Source organism: Epinephelus fuscoguttatus, linkage group LG21 (genome assembly GCF_011397635.1).
Source record: "Epinephelus fuscoguttatus linkage group LG21, E.fuscoguttatus.final_Chr_v1".
In the NCBI taxonomy this organism is placed as follows: domain Eukaryota; kingdom Metazoa; phylum Chordata; class Actinopteri; order Perciformes; family Serranidae; genus Epinephelus; species Epinephelus fuscoguttatus.
In genome coordinates, this window is record NC_064772.1 from 15,368,108 (window position 1) to 15,388,038 (window position 19,931).

General features: G+C 42.6%; 1 protein-coding gene across 1 annotated transcript in view; it reads right to left on the bottom strand.

The window, feature by feature from the left end:
* The window catches only part of gli3 (GLI family zinc finger 3), a 122,940-nt gene that overhangs the window by 45,597 nt on the left and 57,412 nt on the right, over positions 1-19,931 (bottom strand). Inside the window, exon 4 of the mRNA XM_049565152.1 lies at positions 12,751-12,856. Within this exon, the coding sequence (XP_049421109.1) occupies positions 12,751-12,856 (106 nt within the window). The remainder of the gene's footprint in view (positions 1-12,750; positions 12,857-19,931) is intronic.

Here is a 19,931-nt window from a genome sequence, read left to right on the forward strand (position 1 = left end):
GCATCAGGTACAAGACACAAAAATATATGTTTCCTTCTCGGCACTGAAAATCTCCTTCTCAGACTGAAATCCATCACGTTTTGCTAATACATACTTCTTGTAGAGGAGGGGAAGGAAAGAAAATCCGGACAGAAGAAAGGCAAGTGCTGGTGGGAAAGTGAAAAGACACAGCCTACTTTATTCTGGCCATTTCATCCATCTTGTTGGACTAATAAAATGTCATGTGGAGTTCCTTGATATTTAATCATGACGGGGCTGGGTGCGTGGTGGTGCCAAGCTCAGGCTTGATGAAGCTCTGGGAGGCTTAAACACAGACCGGTGTTAAACTCTGGATCTGCCGACAAGGGCGTGGGTTTGGTTTCGATACTGGGGAGGACGTATATGAAACCGGGAAGAAACACTTCCTCCCTTCTGGTGGTTGTTTTATGCCCAAGTTTGTGCCTTTTCTGCATCAATCTAGGGTGTAAATGTCTTTAACCCTTCAAACTCTGCAAGGTCATGGAAATGCTTTTTTGCACTGTTTTGCGCACCATACATAACTTGGCTTAATGACGTCATTGTGAATGTACAATATGTGTGTATGTGTACATGATGACACGTAAAACTGAAGCAGAACAGAACCTTTCTGCTGCTTTCAATGTTTTTACTTCAGATCAATATATACAAGTTGCAAACTATCTCCTGTAGCCATTACAGGGAAAAACCGGCATTATTTCAGCAAAATCCTACATTTGCACTGAACATAAGGTAGGGAGATGACGAAGAAGACATAAGTCTGAGCTTTTTACCCCAAAAGAATGAATGCTCTAGCTATTATGATTCATATTTTAGATTAAACAGGATAATGCAATCTCAGTTAAACAGTCTCCTGCTGCCATTACAGGGAAATATTAACATAATTATAGTGAAATACTACATTTCCTCCGCATGTATGGTAAGGTAATGTAAGTTAATGATGTAATGATAAGGAAGACAAAAGCCCTACTAGGTATACTAGCTATTACGGTTCTTATTTTGGAACCAAAGCGTCCAATTTTAAAGGGTTAAGTCAAAGTAAAAGTCCTCTACTACTCTCATGTTTTTAATTAGAGGGGGGACAAATGCACGTTCTAAATATTGAGGAGGATGTGTCCCCTGCGTTCCCCCTGAATTCTGCGCCCATGTATAACCAAAGGAAGATGTTTCACAAACCTGCTACATAAGTGACTGATGAATGGGAGGGAATGACTAATAAGCCTGCTGGGAAACTTTTTTACTCTTACTTCAGCTCTACAAGTTTCCCAGCTTTATTTAATCCCTTTTAAATAAACGTTCACTCCCAATGTAGCAAAATCACTCACACGGAGATGCGAAAAAATGACGGGCATGCAACATGAAGCTCGCTGCATCCTTACAAGTGTGGTCACCCTGCAGCTGCGTGCATGACTGCACATATCTGTACAGCTCCCGCTGGAACGCTTCACAAGCTGACCCCCTCTCAAAAAAAAAACCAAAAAAAAAAAACAAAAGAAAAAGGGAGGTATCATGGGACACAGAAGTAGCGGAGGGTTTCTTTTCCACATTATTAGATGAAACTATCACACTATCAGATGTAATGGACGCCACGTCTGATAAGGGAGATAACGAAGGGCTGAGAGAATAGAATCGCTTTATGTGATATGAATTAATTTGCATTGGTGGGGAGAGTGTAAAAGGAGTGAAATTCTCTGTGACTTGGAAGATAAACAAATAGAAAAGGGAGGAGAGGAGGTGCAGAAGCTGTAAGGGAGGCGATGAACTCATTTCCTCCCACGTTAAAACTGTAATTGGTCTTTAGCAGAACTTCAGCCAGACTGGAGGCATTTTTTAAACATGTGGCAATATTTTACATTGTTGCATTCAAGTTTCTTAAATCACATATTGAAGGCCCGACTAGGAAAGATGGAGAGAGGGAGGAAAGGAAAAGGGAGGGACAGAGGGAGGATGGAAAATGAGGAGAGCTGGAGAGGATTTATGACCCTGTTCCCCTGGTCTCGTTACTTGCTGTAACTGGCCCCCAGAGTGGGATCGCAGGGTCTGGAGCCCACAGCCCAGAGATCACAGTAATGGAAATTCCACATTTCTACACTGCTACAGCATGACGTCTGTAGGGCAAAGTCCGAAAAAAAAGAAGCTGAAAACTGACTCAATTCAAAAGGTCTAGAACCAGATAATTGTGCATTAGGTAAGGAGCAAAATATTTCCTTTTTTACAATCAGCATTTCCTCTGATTTAAGGCTCGTTTTTAAAAGTATTTGTGAGGAGAAGCAGGCGTCAGGACAGCGGCTGCCTGAGGTTGTGGAGACGATGTGAGGCGGCGTGCTGCCAGTAATATCTTGACAGTCACCGCTGTTCTCTAATAGCTCCCCGCCAATGAGAGGAGGGTCTTTTTACAAATCCAATTAAGAATCAGCACGGCTCATAAAAGTGACAGCCCGCCACACCCATCGAGTAAGTTACCACTAAAACCACTGTGTGCTCTTTATGAATGTGATACATCATTCAAGTTAAATGTTGCTTAAGGTTTGTCAAGTGCTGCTGCCCCACGGTATGTGGAATCAGAGCTGAAAAGATTCGTTGATTAATTACAGCATTTCTCAATCACTTAGGCTCATTTTTTTAAATACTCTCAATACAAGAAGGTCAGTTTTGTCCAGCTGTACAGCTTTTTAGATTCCGATTTCAACAGTAAGTAAAAGTTTGCTGTGAAAAGTCAACACTGCACAATACTGTCGTACAGAGAAAAGATATGTATATCAGTACGTGTACAGTAAATGTATCTGTGTAGCAATGCGTTACATGTACTCTGAACCGAAAATTCTTTTTGATGTATCATGTAAAGTCAAATCAGTGAACAGATAATTTGTCAAGAAATTACATCCATACCAGAAGCCATTGTTCATTGTGGTCATCCATGTTCAAAAACAGTAGTGATTGTGCTTCATACATATGCTTCCAAACTTGACTAGTTGATTGTAGGGATGCTCCCATATATTGGCCACACAACGGTATCCAATATTCGCCTTGTTGACCACCATTGGCCTACCAGCAAATAAGACGACACTCACCAATGGCAGTGGCCGATGTTTTTCTGTTGTGTCACATCAATTTTGGGCAGCCTAAAAAGCAGGACTCGATGACTTACGGTGTTCCGTCATACCAGGGACAATAGAAAATGAGTTTGGGATGAACAGTCCTCCCTGGGACACCAACTGGACAAAGTGGCACAGTAAACTTGCTACCCATGGGTCAGAGGACACACCCTATTGCATCTGTGTTGACATCGCCAGAAAGAGGGCTAGTTCAGGTTAGCTGTTAGCAGTCGGTGGTGGCAACTAACAGCTAACGGAGATTGCGTTATTATGTGTTCAAGGTCTTTTCAGTAAAAATGAGTACTAGGTGAAGGTGAATTCTCATGATGTGTTCAAATGTAAGCTTGTAGAATATAGCTTTGGTGAGAAACTTGAACTAATAGTTGTTTGAAGAGGAAATTTGTTGATGTTTTCACAGAAATATTAAGTAGAGATTAGAGAGGGAATTATGATAGACTATATATAGTGAAAAGACTTCTGAAGCAGTTATTTTAAAAATGTTTTCATTTATATGAAGGTTAATTTAAATGTATTTCTAAAATGTGTATGACTAAATTTGTGTAATTTAAAAGGGGGGATAAATAACAAAAATAAATCAAGAACAACAACAAACATCAACTATTGATGCATGCATCAATAGTTGATTCCACTTCATTGCTGTCACCTGGCAGGTAATTTGCAAATTCAGCAGACATCACAAAAATTTCCTGTGATAGATATTTATAGAATACACATACGTGTCAGGCAGATTTTGTTAAGTGAATCGATCATTTTGCGTAGCATATTGCTCTAACAATGAAATAATATTTACTCTCTTGCACAGATGAAACATGTGCAAGCTGCAAATCTGTTTAAAAAAATATTGCATTCAAGAACTGAGCCTAAGCAGATGAGAAAAACTGTAACTTGTCAACTGACATAATATTAATCAGCAAGTATTTTTTATAGTTAATTATTCGTTAGTCATTTTTCAAGCTAAAACAGAGAGCACTGTCTGGTTCTAATGTGAGGATTTACTACTTTTCTTTGTCGTATATCTTCATAAACTGACTACTTTTGTAATTTAAAAAAGCATTATGAATGCCTCACTTTGTCATTTTCCACCACACATCACTGACATTTTATAGACAAAATGATTATGAAGAAAATAACAGGGAGATTAACCGCTAATGAAAACAATCGTTAGTTCGAATCCTGTTTATAATGCATATTTTAATTATTTAAATCACAATTTTGCAAACTATACATTACAATATGAACTGTAAAAGGGTGACTGTTGACCAGGGAGACCAGGCTGTGTTCACTTTGTCATAAAATACAGGTTGAGACAGCATCTCACTTCTTACTGTACTGTGAGAAATTAAAGGGTGTGAGAGAGGTTTTCTCTGAGAAAATAAATAATACATATCCTGAGTTTATCTATGTCATCGTTGCTCAGAAACTGCCCTACCTTTGTGAGAAGAGAAGTCAGTGTGCAATATTACTAGAAAGCTCTGCAATACATGTTTCTGAGGGATTACATCTGTGAAAGAATATCTGTAGTTAAAGTATATTTGTTATTTTGAATTATTTTGTTTTCTTGTCTAAAATGTAATTATCTAATATTATATAATTTACTTTTAGTATCATTGTAACTTGAACATTCATGCCAATAAAGCTTATTTTGAATATAAATTTGAAAAAAAAGGGAAAATTCATCAAATAAATAATTTAATTTGTTTCATAAGCTATTTAAGAGGAAACTAAAAGGTGAAGATCTGGCAAAAAAATGACTGTGAAGTAAACTAACACTCAATGACGAGAAAATATTTCAAACGTGTGTGTGTGAGCATGCGCGCGCGCACACACACACACACACACACACACACACACGCGCACACACACACACACGCACACACGCACACATTAGCGCAGAGCTGTTGGCACCTGCCTGTTATCTCTTCCCCTCAGACCTGGTTTTCTATTGTGCTCCATGGGAGAGCTACAAATTGAGATCTCAAACATGAAGAGGGGGCAAATGACTCGAGTATAGAACATCAAATCCACTAATGTGTTACATGTGCAAATTCATAGGCCTCGTATTAGAGATTAATGCATTCCTCTTTTATCGAAATGTACCTTTTTCAAAGATATCTATAATGGAGCTTAAAATTAAATTCAACCAAAGGACGAATGGTGAAGAAATTACAAAGAACAGGAAATATTTGCTGAACGAATTATCAGATTTGCATGAGTAGAAGTGTTATGTAAGGAATCATTTGTTTGAATTTGCTTCTTTAGTTGAGATTTGCTGTTAGGACATACTAAATCAGTCATAAACCATTTAACAAGGAGCAAAAAAAACATTAAAAATGCATGTGATATTTAATAAGAGGAGAATACAAATACACACAGCGGCAGGAGCAGCCTCAGCGTAGGTAATCCTAGCCTGGTAAGTCGAGTTTTTGGAACAGGTCTTAACAGATCTCCACGGGTAATGACTCAACCCTAAAACCTTTACAGGCCTTGTCAAATATCTGCTGTGCCAAACTCTTTTTTTTTTAAACCCAACCTGCTGGATCCATCATTCTCAAAATACACAGGTGCCTTCAAAATATCACGCTCCTGTGCACAGGCTGAAAAGAAAAAAAAAGACTACACTGCCCATTTAGGCTTCTCAAACTGGTGTATTACAAAAAAATAGATATACTGTAACTTCAATCTGCCCACATTTCTGCTTAGGCATTTATCTCCTTTCTCTCTAAATCCTGAAATTGCCTCAGAAGAAAAAAAGGGGAGAGATACTTTCCCCCCTTCTTCGCACATTTTCACAGAGTGGTGCACAACTTTCTTTCTTCCCTCTTTTTTTTTTCTCCAGTGAAAATTGAAGAGGCTTTATGTCAAATACGGCTAAAGCCAGCCTCTCCATATCAAACAACGCAGCGCGAAAATTACTGTGGCGATGATAAGGCTGCCAGATAGAGTGGGAGAGGAGAGCGAGGGGGGAAGAAAACTGAAAGGAAGTGACTCTACTCAATTATACTGCAAAATTGGTATGACTGAATATTTTTCATTCAGGTGACTGATAGTATCAGTGAAACTGCAATGCAGATAAATAAAGGAGCCTTCTGTCAAGAATAAACACCATTAATCATGAAGCCAGCTACTGCGTGACCGCCTGTCCCCCCGACTTACTCCATAGAGAAAGTATTAAAGAGGGGGGAGGAGAGACGGGAGGAGGGAGGGAAACCAGTGACTGCACCACAGAGGGGTGACCTATGAAGTCACACAGAATGGGTTTTGGACAGTTGGAGAGGAGGATGAAAAAGTGGCCTTCGTCTCTCCGCCCTGCTTCTCGGTGACAGCAGCCATATCTGGACACAAATTATCAGATGCGATTATGAAATCATCATCAATTCTTCATGTAATTTATGGCTCCACTTCACATTCTGTTTGTCTAGACCATATTCAAATGTGAGTATTAACAGAGAATCATCAAACAGGCAGTGATATTTATTATTTTTTTTACGACAAAGAAATGTTGCTTGCAAATAAATCACATCAGAAAAATAAATGGCTGCAAATTCCAGCTGCTGTGTCAAGAATTTGATGAAAAATGAAAACAAAATCAGTAAAATTTGCATTAAAGTTTTGCCTGAAACTGAAATATCAGCTATTAAATGAGGCCCTGACAGTGCAAAATCAAATCGTACTGCAAACAGCCAGTGATGAAGCTGCACACCTCCAAAATATGTCTCCTCTAGCTTCTATAAAAGCTACAGTAGACCCTTTTGTCTTTCTATTGTTTTGCATTATATGTGTGTGTGTCTGTACTTGTGTGTGTGTGTGTGTGTGTGTGTGTGTGTGTGTTGCAATGCTCGGCCTCATCCCATCTGGAAGGAGGTGTTGAGATAAGACTGTGGTCTTTATGCTAAGCAACACGCCGCTCCTCTATGCCCAGATTGGGCGCTCTGACAACAGTTTATGTAAATAACAAAACAACACGGCGCACATCTTTAAAAAAAAAAAAAAAAAAAAAAAGAACCCTCTTTCTACGCCAAAGGCAGAGGACAGCGAGGGGGAAGAGGATGCAAACAGTGTGAAATTGGCGAGAATCTCTGGTGCCTTAAAAAAATACAATTCAGAGGTTAACAAGGTGATCCACTTGCTTTGTGGTGCAGTCTTTACATGCCATGGCGCTTCTGAAGCAACAGCGCACATAGCCGTTAAGTCCTGCTTCATCATTTCAGAGCTGAGGTTGTGCCGCGATGACAGAGACGTGCAGCAGCTCTCTCCCCTGGTACCTCCAGAATACCTTCCAGTCAGGCCGGGGCCCGCAGCTGAACAAACACACTCCTGAATGAAATAACCACACAGGCTGGGAAACACACCCCCCACCTGCACTCCTACCCACACACTGACAGAAAATACAGTCCATGACTTTATTCATGAGTCCCACTGAGAAGTTTGCTTTAAAATCCAAACTTTTTTTTGGCATCTTTCAGCTTCAGATTGTTGTCTTTTTCTAAACCCATTAATACATCCTTAATGCAGTTGTGAAAAAACTGCAGTTTTTGTGTCAAATGGTCTCTGTATAAATTTTAAGACAGAAAAAATATGCAGTGATTTTGTGGTTCTGAGTCATTAGAAACACTTCCTCACAAATTTAATGATGTGTATACAGGACAAATGTCTCATCACAAATCCACTATCACATTGAAAAAAAGAGTCAAAGCTCAGGTCTTTCTATTTGCTTTACAACTTTACAAACTCCTAAATAGACTCTGTCATTCTGACCAGTTCTTTCCTAAATCCACATACGGTAACTGCGCTAAAGGTTGCGAGTCAATTGCTTATCCCATAAGAATGTTTTGTTGTTTTAGCGGCCCCATTCACAGCATGAGGGCCCGGGACTCCAGAGTAAACTCCGATGCTGATAATTGACTTGTGACGAATACCTCTGTTTGTTCTGAGTGGTCTCCGAGGTGACCGAGAGCTGGCGCTGAGCCGCATGAGAGGGCTGTTTTGTTTTGCTGTGTACTGTGGTCAGGCAATAAAGCTGGAATGAAAGGAGCGGTCTCTTCTCTTGGCTCCGGCCTCCCCCCCAAAAAACTCCCATTAAGCCAGTCCCAAACAATGGTGGTGGCAGAGGGGACCAGAGCTCCCATGGAGAGCCTGCTCTTCACCGATCAATGTGTTTATTTAAGCAGGAAGCATCTTCACTGGAGTACGGAGGGATCTTTCTCTTTTTGGTTGAGGCTTGAGGTCAGCTGTTCCAGATCAGAGGCAGGAAAAAGTACACAGCTTCAGAACAGGACAGACTTTTGCTCATCCTGGACCAGTATTGAGGCATAGTCAGTGTAGTATATACATTAGATGTCAGTCTCCAACCCCCCCTCCCCAGTTTGGAGAAGCAGACTGAATTCCGACATGGGAGTAAAGCGATGTGCTGCTGTGGACGAGGGTAGCAGTAAAACGTATTCTAGCCACCTAAAAAATCAGAATCAGTTTAACTGTACACTATGTTTAGAATATTTTCAATGCTTTATCTTAAATGTCAGACAGCTTTCCAACTGAACACCCGTAACAGCTTCAGTTCCCCATCTGTTCTCATCAAAGCCACCAGACTCCTTTAAGAAAAACAGTAATTTCAGTTCGCTGAACCTTGAAGCTGCTTGCCTCGCACTGTTTGGATCAGTTAGTTTGTTTATGTTATTGTTCGACTTTGGTGAATCTGAACTAACCCTTCTAAACGCCAAAGTCACACCATAACACAAATAAAGCAACTGTTTGAGGCAGTGGAAGACCAGCTGCTCCTGTTTTCAGCGATGTTAAATCTCTGCTTTTCTCAATAAAGTCTGGCTTTGAAGAGAGCAATAAAATGGCCTCACTTTCCAGTTGGAAATCACTGTCTGACATCAAATTAAAGCAGTGAAAATATTCAAAATATACCGTACACTTCAACTGATATTGATTTTTTTTAGGTGAGACTTTTTCTAGGTGGCTAAAATGCATTTTGTTGCCGACCCCTCCACAGTAGTACATTGCTTAGCTTCCATGTCGGACTCCGGCCTGCTTCTCCAAACTGGGGGTGTGCCAACTGACAACTACTGTATGTGATATACTGTTGATGGATGAGTGCCCCATACAACCCCACTTAAAAAAATGTGAACTATCCCTTTAAGTTAAGAGGTTATGGAAACTCAAAAAAAGTGTGTTGTTAGCTGGCTTCATTTTAAACTGTTGAAACTCTCTTCCATGAATATAAGAGTTCCTTAGTACAGCCAGCACCCACAAGAAGGGACCCCCACCCCCTCTCTCCTGACCCTGAGGCTTTAATATTGAATGGCACATTGGTACCTTCCCCACAAGAATTCATAAACTAAACGATTAGCCTCTGTCTGTAATTGCGCTCTCCCTTGCCTAATAGGGGAGGTGAGGTAAAGAGGGGAAAAAAACAAAGGACAGTTAATTTGTGATTTCCTCTGCTCATTTGAAGGCAAATTAAGTGTCAAACAGCTAATACGGAGCATATTTCATTTTATGAGCTTTTAATTTAATTCTGCCGCCTCATATCGCTGGAGCCCGTTAGCTGCGCTGTTAAAGCCCGCTCCTCGCCTGAAAACGGGGGCCATAAATAAACATGTTTCAATTAGGCCCTTCACAGTAATAGGATATGATTCTGTTCATTTGCCACGTATGGATGGTGGATGTGTCATTGTGGCGGAGAGGAAACAAGCTGCTGGGCGTTTCACCATGTTTTTCTCCGGCCACGGATGCCCAGTGGTGGCTGGCTTGTGTGCGTGGCGGGGGAAGCTGGCTGGATTGATGGAACTGCCGCGGGGCCAACCCAACTGTAATTACAGGCCGTAATGAGAGGCTGCATGGGGAAGTACTGCAATAATAGTCCCTGTGTACTTAGGCATATCTTTGAGAGGGCTAATAACGATTAATTCTGCTCACCGAGGAGAACTTGTCTTAAAACAATTCAATATTTCTCCATAAGCCGCCTCCTGTCCTCCATTTCCCTGAAGCGACAGCTATACGTTGACTGCCTCTATTTGCTCAGGCCGGCTACAAGCAGCATTACGGAGCTGAATGCATCACTTTTAAATCCTCAGAGAGGCTGCAGCTCTGTGCTTGTAAAGTTTGGCTAAAACTTGCATGAAGCCAAACCTGGAAGTGTAATTAACTGCAATTTGCCATCAGGTGGTTGGGCCCAGCTGTAATACCAAACCTGATGAGTGTTTATTCTCACTGAGGAATTCAGTGCTGCTTTTTTAATCAAGCAGGCAATATTGCTGCTTCCCTGTGCAAAGACTCAAAAGTCGTTTCTGCATAAAACCCACGTAAGTTCATAGATAACGTGTGTGACAGTGAGTTCACAGATTTAAATAAGGCTGGGCACTAAACAGCTGTCTTATAATAATGACAAATAGTTTCCCTCAGCACAGCGTGTCATATTAAACAGCTCTATGCTTAATGGCTTGGATAAATAGGCCCTAAGTAGCATGGCAGAGCACGGCCGTGTTTCCAGTGACAGCAAACCGAGCGCACAGATAACGCCTGTCCGGACAGAGTGACTGAAGACGCCGGCGCAACTTCTCCCCCTTAATTCAATTCCCTGGCTCCGTGTTGTCCCTCCACTTCCCTCCTCATTTCTTCCCTCCCCCTCCCTAACCTGTGCTCCAGATCATACCAAAGCACTCCTGACGGATAACAAGCCAGGCTGTTTGTTCGAGCCTATGTTGCCGGTGCGTGTTCGCCCCATTATCTCTGCATAAGCTAAATGCTAAATTATATTTGCCATTTTGTTTGCAGTGACACGGGGCATCAATCACCTCCCTTTTTTTATTTCCTCGCCTCTCTCCCCTCCTTTTTTTCCCTCTGCTGCAGCCCCTGAGCAGGAGATGAGGGGTTGAGAGGTAGGGTGGGCCGGAGGTGGGGAGGCGGAGGGTAGGGGGGGGGGGGGGACATAAAAAATTCATTACGCTTAGTGGCACATCAGCAAGGGAGAGATATGACTCCTGAGGAGGAGAAGGGGGGAGTTGATAATGATGAAGAATATCAAACATAATGCGGCCCAAGTAGCTGCCCCATCCAATTTGTCCTCGTCGCGCCGTGATCGCTTCCTTCGTGTCTGCGGGTAGGAAACAAGCGCCGCAAGGACGATGAAGCATCTCCTCTGGTACTCACTATTTAGATGCGAAGAATACAAATTATGGAGAGAGTAAAAAAGACAAAAAGAGTGAAAGACTAAAAGTGAGGAGAGAAAGGACTAATATGTGCACGAGCGTATGTAAGTGAGTGAGCTGAGGGAATGCTTTGAAGTTCTGTGCTGACCTGGCCAGCGCCATCTGAAGCACTCCAGGGAAATACGAGACTACTGCAATAAGAGTTCCTCTGCTTATAAATACTTCTCTCTTACGAGGCATGACACCATGTTTTACTTTACTTCATATCTGATAGCCTGTACGTGCATGTGATTGGATGAGGCGGGCTGGTTAGTAGCATGCAGTTTGTGTGTCAGGAGCCCATCTGTGTCTGTCAGAGATGGGTAGATGTCAGCGGAGGCATTGCTTCCTGCTCTTGACAAGGCTTGATCACTGCTCTTATGAGAATCGCACGCTCCCAGGCTCCCCTCTCGCCCTGCTCTCATTTCCGCGTCTCTGACACATGTTCATTTGCGTGTCTCTGACATGCGGATCATGTTGCGCACGTATACAGGGCCGTGGCCTTTGATCCTGAAAGGCCTGAAAGAGAGGCACCCGGCACCCATGAGGAGGATGCTCCACACCCCACAGGCGGAAGGAAGTGCAGGAGCTTGATTTGTATCGCCATTAGGAGAGCGGGGAGCTCGCCGATGATGCGTGTGATGCAGCTGAATCAAATGTGTACTCTGGTCAACCCAATCACCAGGATGAATGTTGGCACTGTACAACTGCAAGCTACAGATTCATTACATCTGCATGCTATTGTGTATCAGATCCAGTAAAACTTTATTTAAAAAATGCTGTGGTTAAAGTGTGGTTAGGTTTAGGCAAGAAAAAGGAAAAAAACACTTTGTTAGGGTTAGGAATAGATCATGTTTTGGCTTAAAACACTCACTTTGGTTGCACAATCCCAATAAGAAAGGCAGTAATGTCTCTGTATAAAACAACCCTTTTCTTATCACTATCTCAGTAGAAAACAGGGTGATGTGAGGGTAAAAAAAACCAACCGCTTTTCATAGCGCTATCTTGGCAGGAACAATACCTCTACCAATACCTCTGTAAAAAAAAAAAAATAAATAAAAACTATAGCACTATCTTCAGAAGAAACACAGCAATGGGTCGCTTAAAACACCCAAGTTCGGTGGCTACAAAAGCTGCTAGAAATGCAGCGACGACTTGCTGAAAAACAACCTTTGCTGTTGTTTGTTGGTCTTGAACACTGGCCTGCAGTGTCGGCAGCTTGGCAGGGGTCTCGCCATCCACCATCCCCTCCATCTCCTTATGACAAAGCTTATATACTGAGTCAATATATGAATTGCGTATGAAACGTACAAATGTAATGTGTCCCTGGTTTGCAGAAATGTGCAATGCCAACATCTTTTTCTGGCAACTGCTCAGGTATGATTTGCAGTATTTTGGTTGAGTGTGTGTGAGTTTGAGAGACTTACACATGAAGAGGGGGCACAGGGGAAGGCTCGTAGATGTAACGTCCCTGGGTATGTCTGTCATCGATTGGCACAGGGGGATGGAAGGTAGGGAAGAACTGCGGTGCAGCTGTAGAGAATAACAGAAAGAGAAAGAGAAAATTTTTCGTTACACTTTGCAAGACCCCTGGTCCCTCTAAAACATATTGTCATGTGAATGTATTCCCTCCTCAGCTAATCTAAATAGCAGCTATAATGAAACGCAGTGGTTGATGGCTATCTTTCAGCAGACCCACCCAAATGAGACCTCATTAAATGCATTCAGCTAAAAGCTGCATTGCTTCCAAAATGTTCGCTGCGGAAGTCTTTGTAAGTGTCTCAAGGCTGATAGAACTCAAAATAAACAGAGATAAATAACCGTAAGAAAAGCTTCTCACCGTATCAAACATAATATGGTTTTGTACAAAGGATAACGTTTAAGTACAACCAATGAAATGTACAAAACGAGAACAAAAACACCCTCTTCCGTTTCAGTGTTTTGTCACAACTGCCAGAGAGAATTGAGAGGCTTGTTTTTTTTTTCTCCCTCCAGATAAAACATTAAAACATTTGCATAATATGAGCTTCCAAGCCTTTCTCTATTTTTACCCCTGAAATTGAAACTGTTGTGCTGCCACCAGACTGCGTTCACATATGTACGCACTCATCTTCTAACCTTAACTGCACTCCACACCATAATCTTAAAAACTAAAGCTGGAATTTTGTGTTGCAACTGTGCATCCATTGTTGGACAAGTTGCAACAAGCAAACCATGAGTGGGAACCCTGCTGAAATGCTGCCTACCTGAGGGTCGACTGGTGAAACTGAAATGGGTTAAAACTTGCACGGAGACAGAAACAAATGAGTAACACGCACAACGGTCCACAAAGCTACAAATCATTTCTTCATTCACATCTCATTGCCAGAACACATGTCACTTTATTGCCTGTTACTGAGCCCATTGCCAAGTTGCGTATCAGGACCCTGAGGCAAAGCATGTGTCAACATCTGCATACCTTCACACAGCAAGACTCTGAGGCTGCTAGCTATGTGTTTTTTTTTTTTTGCTTGTAAACATTTGCAAGTGAGTGCCAAGAGGGCAGATGGCCAAACAGTGGGGTGCCCGACAGCTCTAAGAGTGTTGCTCAATGCCAAACGCAGCTGCACCGCTGGGCAACACAGCAGGTGTTGCTCCCCCAGTACCTCTCAGGACTGCTTACCTCATCACTCACTCATTCATTGGGGGTGATCGCTGCCAGTTTGGACCAACACAGCTACAATTAAAAGATCAGTTTGGTGTTGTTTGTAATCCTGCAGTATTATAATGTAAGTCATGAAGAGGCACTTCGTAATGCACTTCCATAAAGTTGGGGGACTGGCAAAAGACAGATTAAAAACTGAGGGCTGAATTTGCAAAAGGGTTGCATGGTTTTTTCAGCTGCTAAACCATATAAGACTAAAAGTAATTCTAAAAGCAACCACAAAGATCTCTGTCATGTTTAAATCCCTTGCCTAAAGCTTTGAGGAATGTCTCTGCACCTTGTGGGTCAGGATCTGTGGCTTGTGCATGGGCAGATTATGAGACAATGGGCCCCTGGGCACAGATGTGCAAAGAGCCCCACTACCTCTCCCACATAAGAGCAAAACACGCAGGCTGTGAAGGTTTTGAGTCTCGTTGTAGTCGTTAAGCATCTTTCTGTGGTTTCATGTTTCCTTGTGGTTGTTTTGTCCATTTTTTGAAGTTAATTTGTGTCTCTCTGCAGTTCCTTTGCATCTCTTCGTGGTCTTTTCCTGGTTGCTATGTGTTAATTTGAGTACCATTTTGCAAATAAGCCCGTTAAGTAATCCATCCATGAGGCTGTGGTCTGAAAATTTCAGTTTTCTTTTTCTCTCTGCCTTCTGCCCACTGTAATCTTGGCGCAAAGGCTACATTTATATTATCCCACATGGATGACTACAGTCAGATGCAAAAAAAACCAAAAAAAAACAGGTGAATTGCAATCAGCTGCAAAACTTTATGGGTGTGTTTTTGCTGTGATATCATCAGCATGATAGCTTTTGTGAATTGGACCTTGAGATGGGGCAGATAAAGGTTGCAAGTGATGCACAATTCATGATGCTATCAATGGTCGCAATCCATTATTTGTGAATTCACCCAGGAATGGTAAAAACTGAGCAACAGAGGCCAAGATATGCTAATTTTCTGTCACTACTGACCGTTCAGACCAACATACCCGGGTGAGACTTCATAAAGCTTTCTTAACAGCCAAAGACAACATCATATATAACTGTTTTTACAGGCTATATAGTACTATTCATTCATTCATTCATCTTCTAACCGCTTCATCCTCTTGGCTCCTCTTGAGCCTATCCCAGCTGACATCGGGCGAGAGGCAGGGTACACCCTGGACAGGTCGCCAGACTATCGCAGGGCTGACACATCGAGACAAACAACCATTCACACTCACATTCACACCTACGGACAATTTAGAGTTACCAATTAACCTAGTCCCCAATCTGCATGTCTTTGGACTGTGGGAGGAAGCCGGAGTGCCCGGAGAGAACCCACGCTGACACGTGGAGAATATGCAAACTCCGCACAGAAGGGCTCCCACGCCCGGGATCGAACCGGCAACCCTCTTGCTGTGAGGCGAGAGTGCTAACCACCACACCACCGTGCCGCCCCTATACAGTACTATAGTACTAGTAATTGAATTTGATGCGTTAAATTGGTGGAGTGCCACTTGCACCCTACAGTGTGCACATCGACACCTATTGTTCTCTGAAGGAAGCCACACACCTGCAGCAAAGAGCTGGACCTCCCTGCAACAGTTGACACCATATTTTTCTGTGTTGATGCCCCAGAAAAGTAGCCTCTGTACAGATTCCATCTATTTGCTGGGCACAATGGCCTGAATGTGGACTTGTCTCTTTTGTCAGGTGATAGCACATCTTTGAGGTCTTGTAGCGGTGCCAATGAGTAAAGAGAGACTCATTGTTGAGGTACCAAAAGTCTAGAGAGGATTGATTAGCTCCTTAGGGGATGAATCAAGTGAAATAATGCACAAACAACCTTTATGTCCAAGTCATAAGTCTGAGTTCATTGTCCTGTTGACTTTGGGTAGTTACATTAAGAACCTCTGAAGGTCTCTAGTTTGTAATTACACGAATGTTCCCAAATGCACCCTGAAGTATCATTCAGAGCATTATTACAGCACATTAACATTTGCTTAATGTGCTCAACAAGTAAAAGTAAACTTAGGCAAACTTCTAGAAACCATTCAGGGGTCTTCATCCTGTTTTCACAATAGCAGAGATAAGTAGTAAAAGCCTCCTCCATGCAGCTCTGGCGAGTATCTGACCACTCAGTCTCTGTCTGTTTGATAGTTTCCTCCTGATGACTCAGTTTTGGCTTGGCTCACCTTGGCTGATTCCAGAGCTGCTGAGCGAGGGAGGGAGGGAGGGATGACGGGTTTCTGGGATAGAGCTGGTGGTAGACAAGGGCAAGAATCTGCTTTGTTTACTCTCCACAGCTCTGCGCCGAGGCTGTCAGCCCTTGGCTGTCAGAGTCGGAAATGAACCTTCAGGTTTTTGCCGTGCTGTGTTGTAGCTCGATGGGAGTAAAAGCTCCATGTTCTGTAATCTTACTGATCCCTGCCCACATTGCAGGAACTTTAACCTCTGTCCTGTTGGGTAATGAGGGATGACTGTAGAGATTACAAACTGTGAAATCATCTTAAAGACCCCACCCCTTCACCCCCACAACACACACCTACATTCCCACATCCGCCACTCCTCATTGAATTACCCATATCCCCCCTATGTTTATGTCTCTGGAGCTCCTCACTCAGCACAGTCCTGTGCCTAGACTCGACCCTTTCTTTTTCTTCCTCCTTCATCACTCCTTCCCTCCCTCCCTCCTCTTACTGCGGCCGCATGGCAAACCATTCTGCCGAGGTTTATTTAAATCCAACTCTGAAGTTTACTTTACCATGGCCCTATCTAAATAGAGCCTGCCACCTCTTTTACGCCAGCACAGCTCTCCATTAGCGAGGCAAACAGCCCCCGTGTCACTGGAGAGAATGTATACAGTTGCAAAGAACAGAGGGCGAAGGAGAGAGTGGGGGGGGGGGGGACTCCATCCTGCAATCCATCTCCAGTGTTTCCTGTAGGGACTCTTTAGTGTTTACTCCGGGACTAAATTGCCCCTGCTCTTCTGGATATTCAGTGGTATACTCGTCTCTCTAATACAGCTGGAAGGCATATAGGAAGCCGGCACACGCGTCACAATTTTTACCTTCCCACTGCGGCCACACACCACAGCAGCTCCAGCATTCCTAAGGAAAGTGTAATCACGACGGTTTTGTCCCGGTAGCATTTGGTAAACCACAACTGGCAAAGTGAGAGGGGTTAAAGAAGTCATCAAACGCTGAAAGTTTGAAAAAACTGCATATCATAGTTTGCAAACTTTTCTGACATGCATCTTCTGAAATATGAACCCTGTACCGATTCATCAGAACTCCTCTCAAATATTTTAATGACTCCAGAGCAGCAGCATTCATTTTTGGTTTCAAATTTTCCCTTTTTTATTCTTTTAGGAGAAGGGATGGAAGTCATTAAGACATGATTACAAATGGGTCTTAATGAAAGGGCAATTAGAGGCAAACTTTGACCAGGCTCATTAATTCTAATTCAACACAAACACACCGTGCTCAGGACCAAAAGCCAGCTTCCCCTTCATTAAAGAAAGGATGGTAATTGCCTTGTCCTTTATTGGACACTTGAATAATTTCAAAAGAAGGGGGAGGACAAGGGGAGGATAAAGCCTAAAGCACATCATTTGCAATATCCTTATTGGTTAATCTCCTTTCATAAATGGCAGTTTTACCACAAAGGATCTTCACTGTGCTTCGGCGTGCAAGTGATGTGATACTTTAGGAGAATTTGAGCTGTCACTCACAATTCTGATTTGAGTTTTGATAATATTCAAACAATTTCTCATCTTTCTCTTTTGTTGTCAAGTCAGCTCTGCGAGTTTATTGTCTTGACTGCTAAACCTGGGCTCCTCCTCTCCTCTGGTGAGGGTTCAGCGACTCCGCTCTAACAGAGTGTCACCCGCAGCTGAGGACGAAACGCTTTTCCATAAACACTGCACTTCTCATCGACGCTCTGCCGCAAGAGCACAAAGAGCCAGTGACAGATTGTCATAAGCGACTAAGGCGGAGTGAGAAAAGGGCTGCTGGGGCCTGCTCCAGAGGTTTGTGAATTGCTAATGTGGAACATATGAAGCCTGTGCCGGGGCTGTGACTGCCAGATTTCATTATGCCACCTCTCTACCCTGCTCATGATCTCACCACTCAGGCACGCTTGTCTGCAGCGAGGCCCACAGTTGCACCATAACTCAGCAACACTTTGCAGAGCGTGTGAAAGATGCTCCAGACTTTGTCTGTTTGCGTGTTTGCGAGCGCATGTGTGTGCAACTTGTGTCACTCCTTTCTAGGAGTGAATACAAGAACATGTACATGACTTTACTGTGCAGATAAACAGGACAATGCAGCCCTGGGTGATCTTTTTTTACTGGTGTTTATATACCTGCTCCTGGAAATGTCACCTTGAGATAACCTGCAGTAATGGTCTCCAACTATTTTAATTTAGAACTTCTTAAAATTAACACCGGCACTCTTTGCATATGTCCAAGGGGTGGGAGCAGTTTTGTTTGTTTGTATTTTTCACCAGTAAACTGGTGGAGGTGGCAAAAGATAGAAACTTAGAGAAAAACTGGGTGCAATAGTCCACCTTCAACCTTCTCTTCCCCCTCTTTATCGCTCTCTCTTTCACACACACACACACACACACACACACATACGCACACACACACACACACACACACACACTAAAACACACAGGGCAGCATGAAGTCCTGCCTCAGTCTGGTGGTTGATTAGCATATATGAATATGATTGCTGACTCTAAACACCCCTCGCATCCTGTCAAAATTTTGAATATTAGCAGGTACTTATCACTGAATCTTCAAAGCCCCAAAAATGCTATTTGGGACAGTCCTACTTTCAGGACATGTGGACCAGCACCATTATTTTTTTCAAACTGAAACCCTGGACTGCTCACATAAATATTTTCGCCCCTTGGAGGGCACAGAACCCAGTGGTGGGAATTGCTGATGAACAGCATAGCTACATTTAAGTGAGGCACGTAGCACAGTATTTTCTCTCCTAAAACACCAATTTTTAGCATCAGGTTTTGATGTCAGCAGTTTAACATCAAAGCACAAGAGTTTTATACCGCATTTAAACAATCATAGGAGGAGAAATAAATCAATCAATCATCATAAAACAAATAAAATGAATTACACTTTGAAAATAACTCTTATAATGTGCAACATTTCATATTGAGGGTATCTGAGGGGTTTTTGATTTTATTGAACACAGATGTGACATATCAGCTAAAAGGCATGCTTTTGTGTATTTATCACGCCTGTGCTCTCTCTTCTGAAACAACTTTGCTCAAAAAGCATAATACTGAGCTTCCCTACAATTATCTGCTGGCAAGAGAAGTGATGGAGAAGCCCCGTGCAGACTATCAGTTGAAGTAGTTTGGAAGCTGGCTCTCTTGCCGACTTCTCCCTCTGATCAGTCCCTTCACACCCCGTCTCTCATCATGTTTGCTTACACTGAGACCTCAAGCTGTTTGGACATGTAAATAACACTTTCAGAGACTGTTTAGCTAAGCTCAATGGGAGTTGCTGTTGACTTTTGGAGCGCTTTGCTTTAATTACGGGTCCCAGATTGTTTCAGGTCTAATGGCCTAATTACTGCTGTATAAATTAGCCTAATGTTCTCGCTGTGCAGAGCTTTCTCTACTGTACGCGATGCTCGGGCGCTAGAACAGAGGAAGCTTTTATTCAGCAAAGAGTAATAGTAAGAAGGAGGGAGAAGAAAGCAGGTTAAATAACAGAAGAATGTTAAGTGTTGCCTTGCCAATCTCTCTGCCATTCATCATATACGCGAGGCTGGCAGATCACACTCTGCCCTTCCTCTGTAAATCAATAGATTTTTTTTCCCTCTCTCTTCCGCAGTGTTCTCCTCTGTTTCACACTCTCTCTTGCTCACTTGCTCTTACACCCTTTAACACAAACAGTCTTTCTGTGG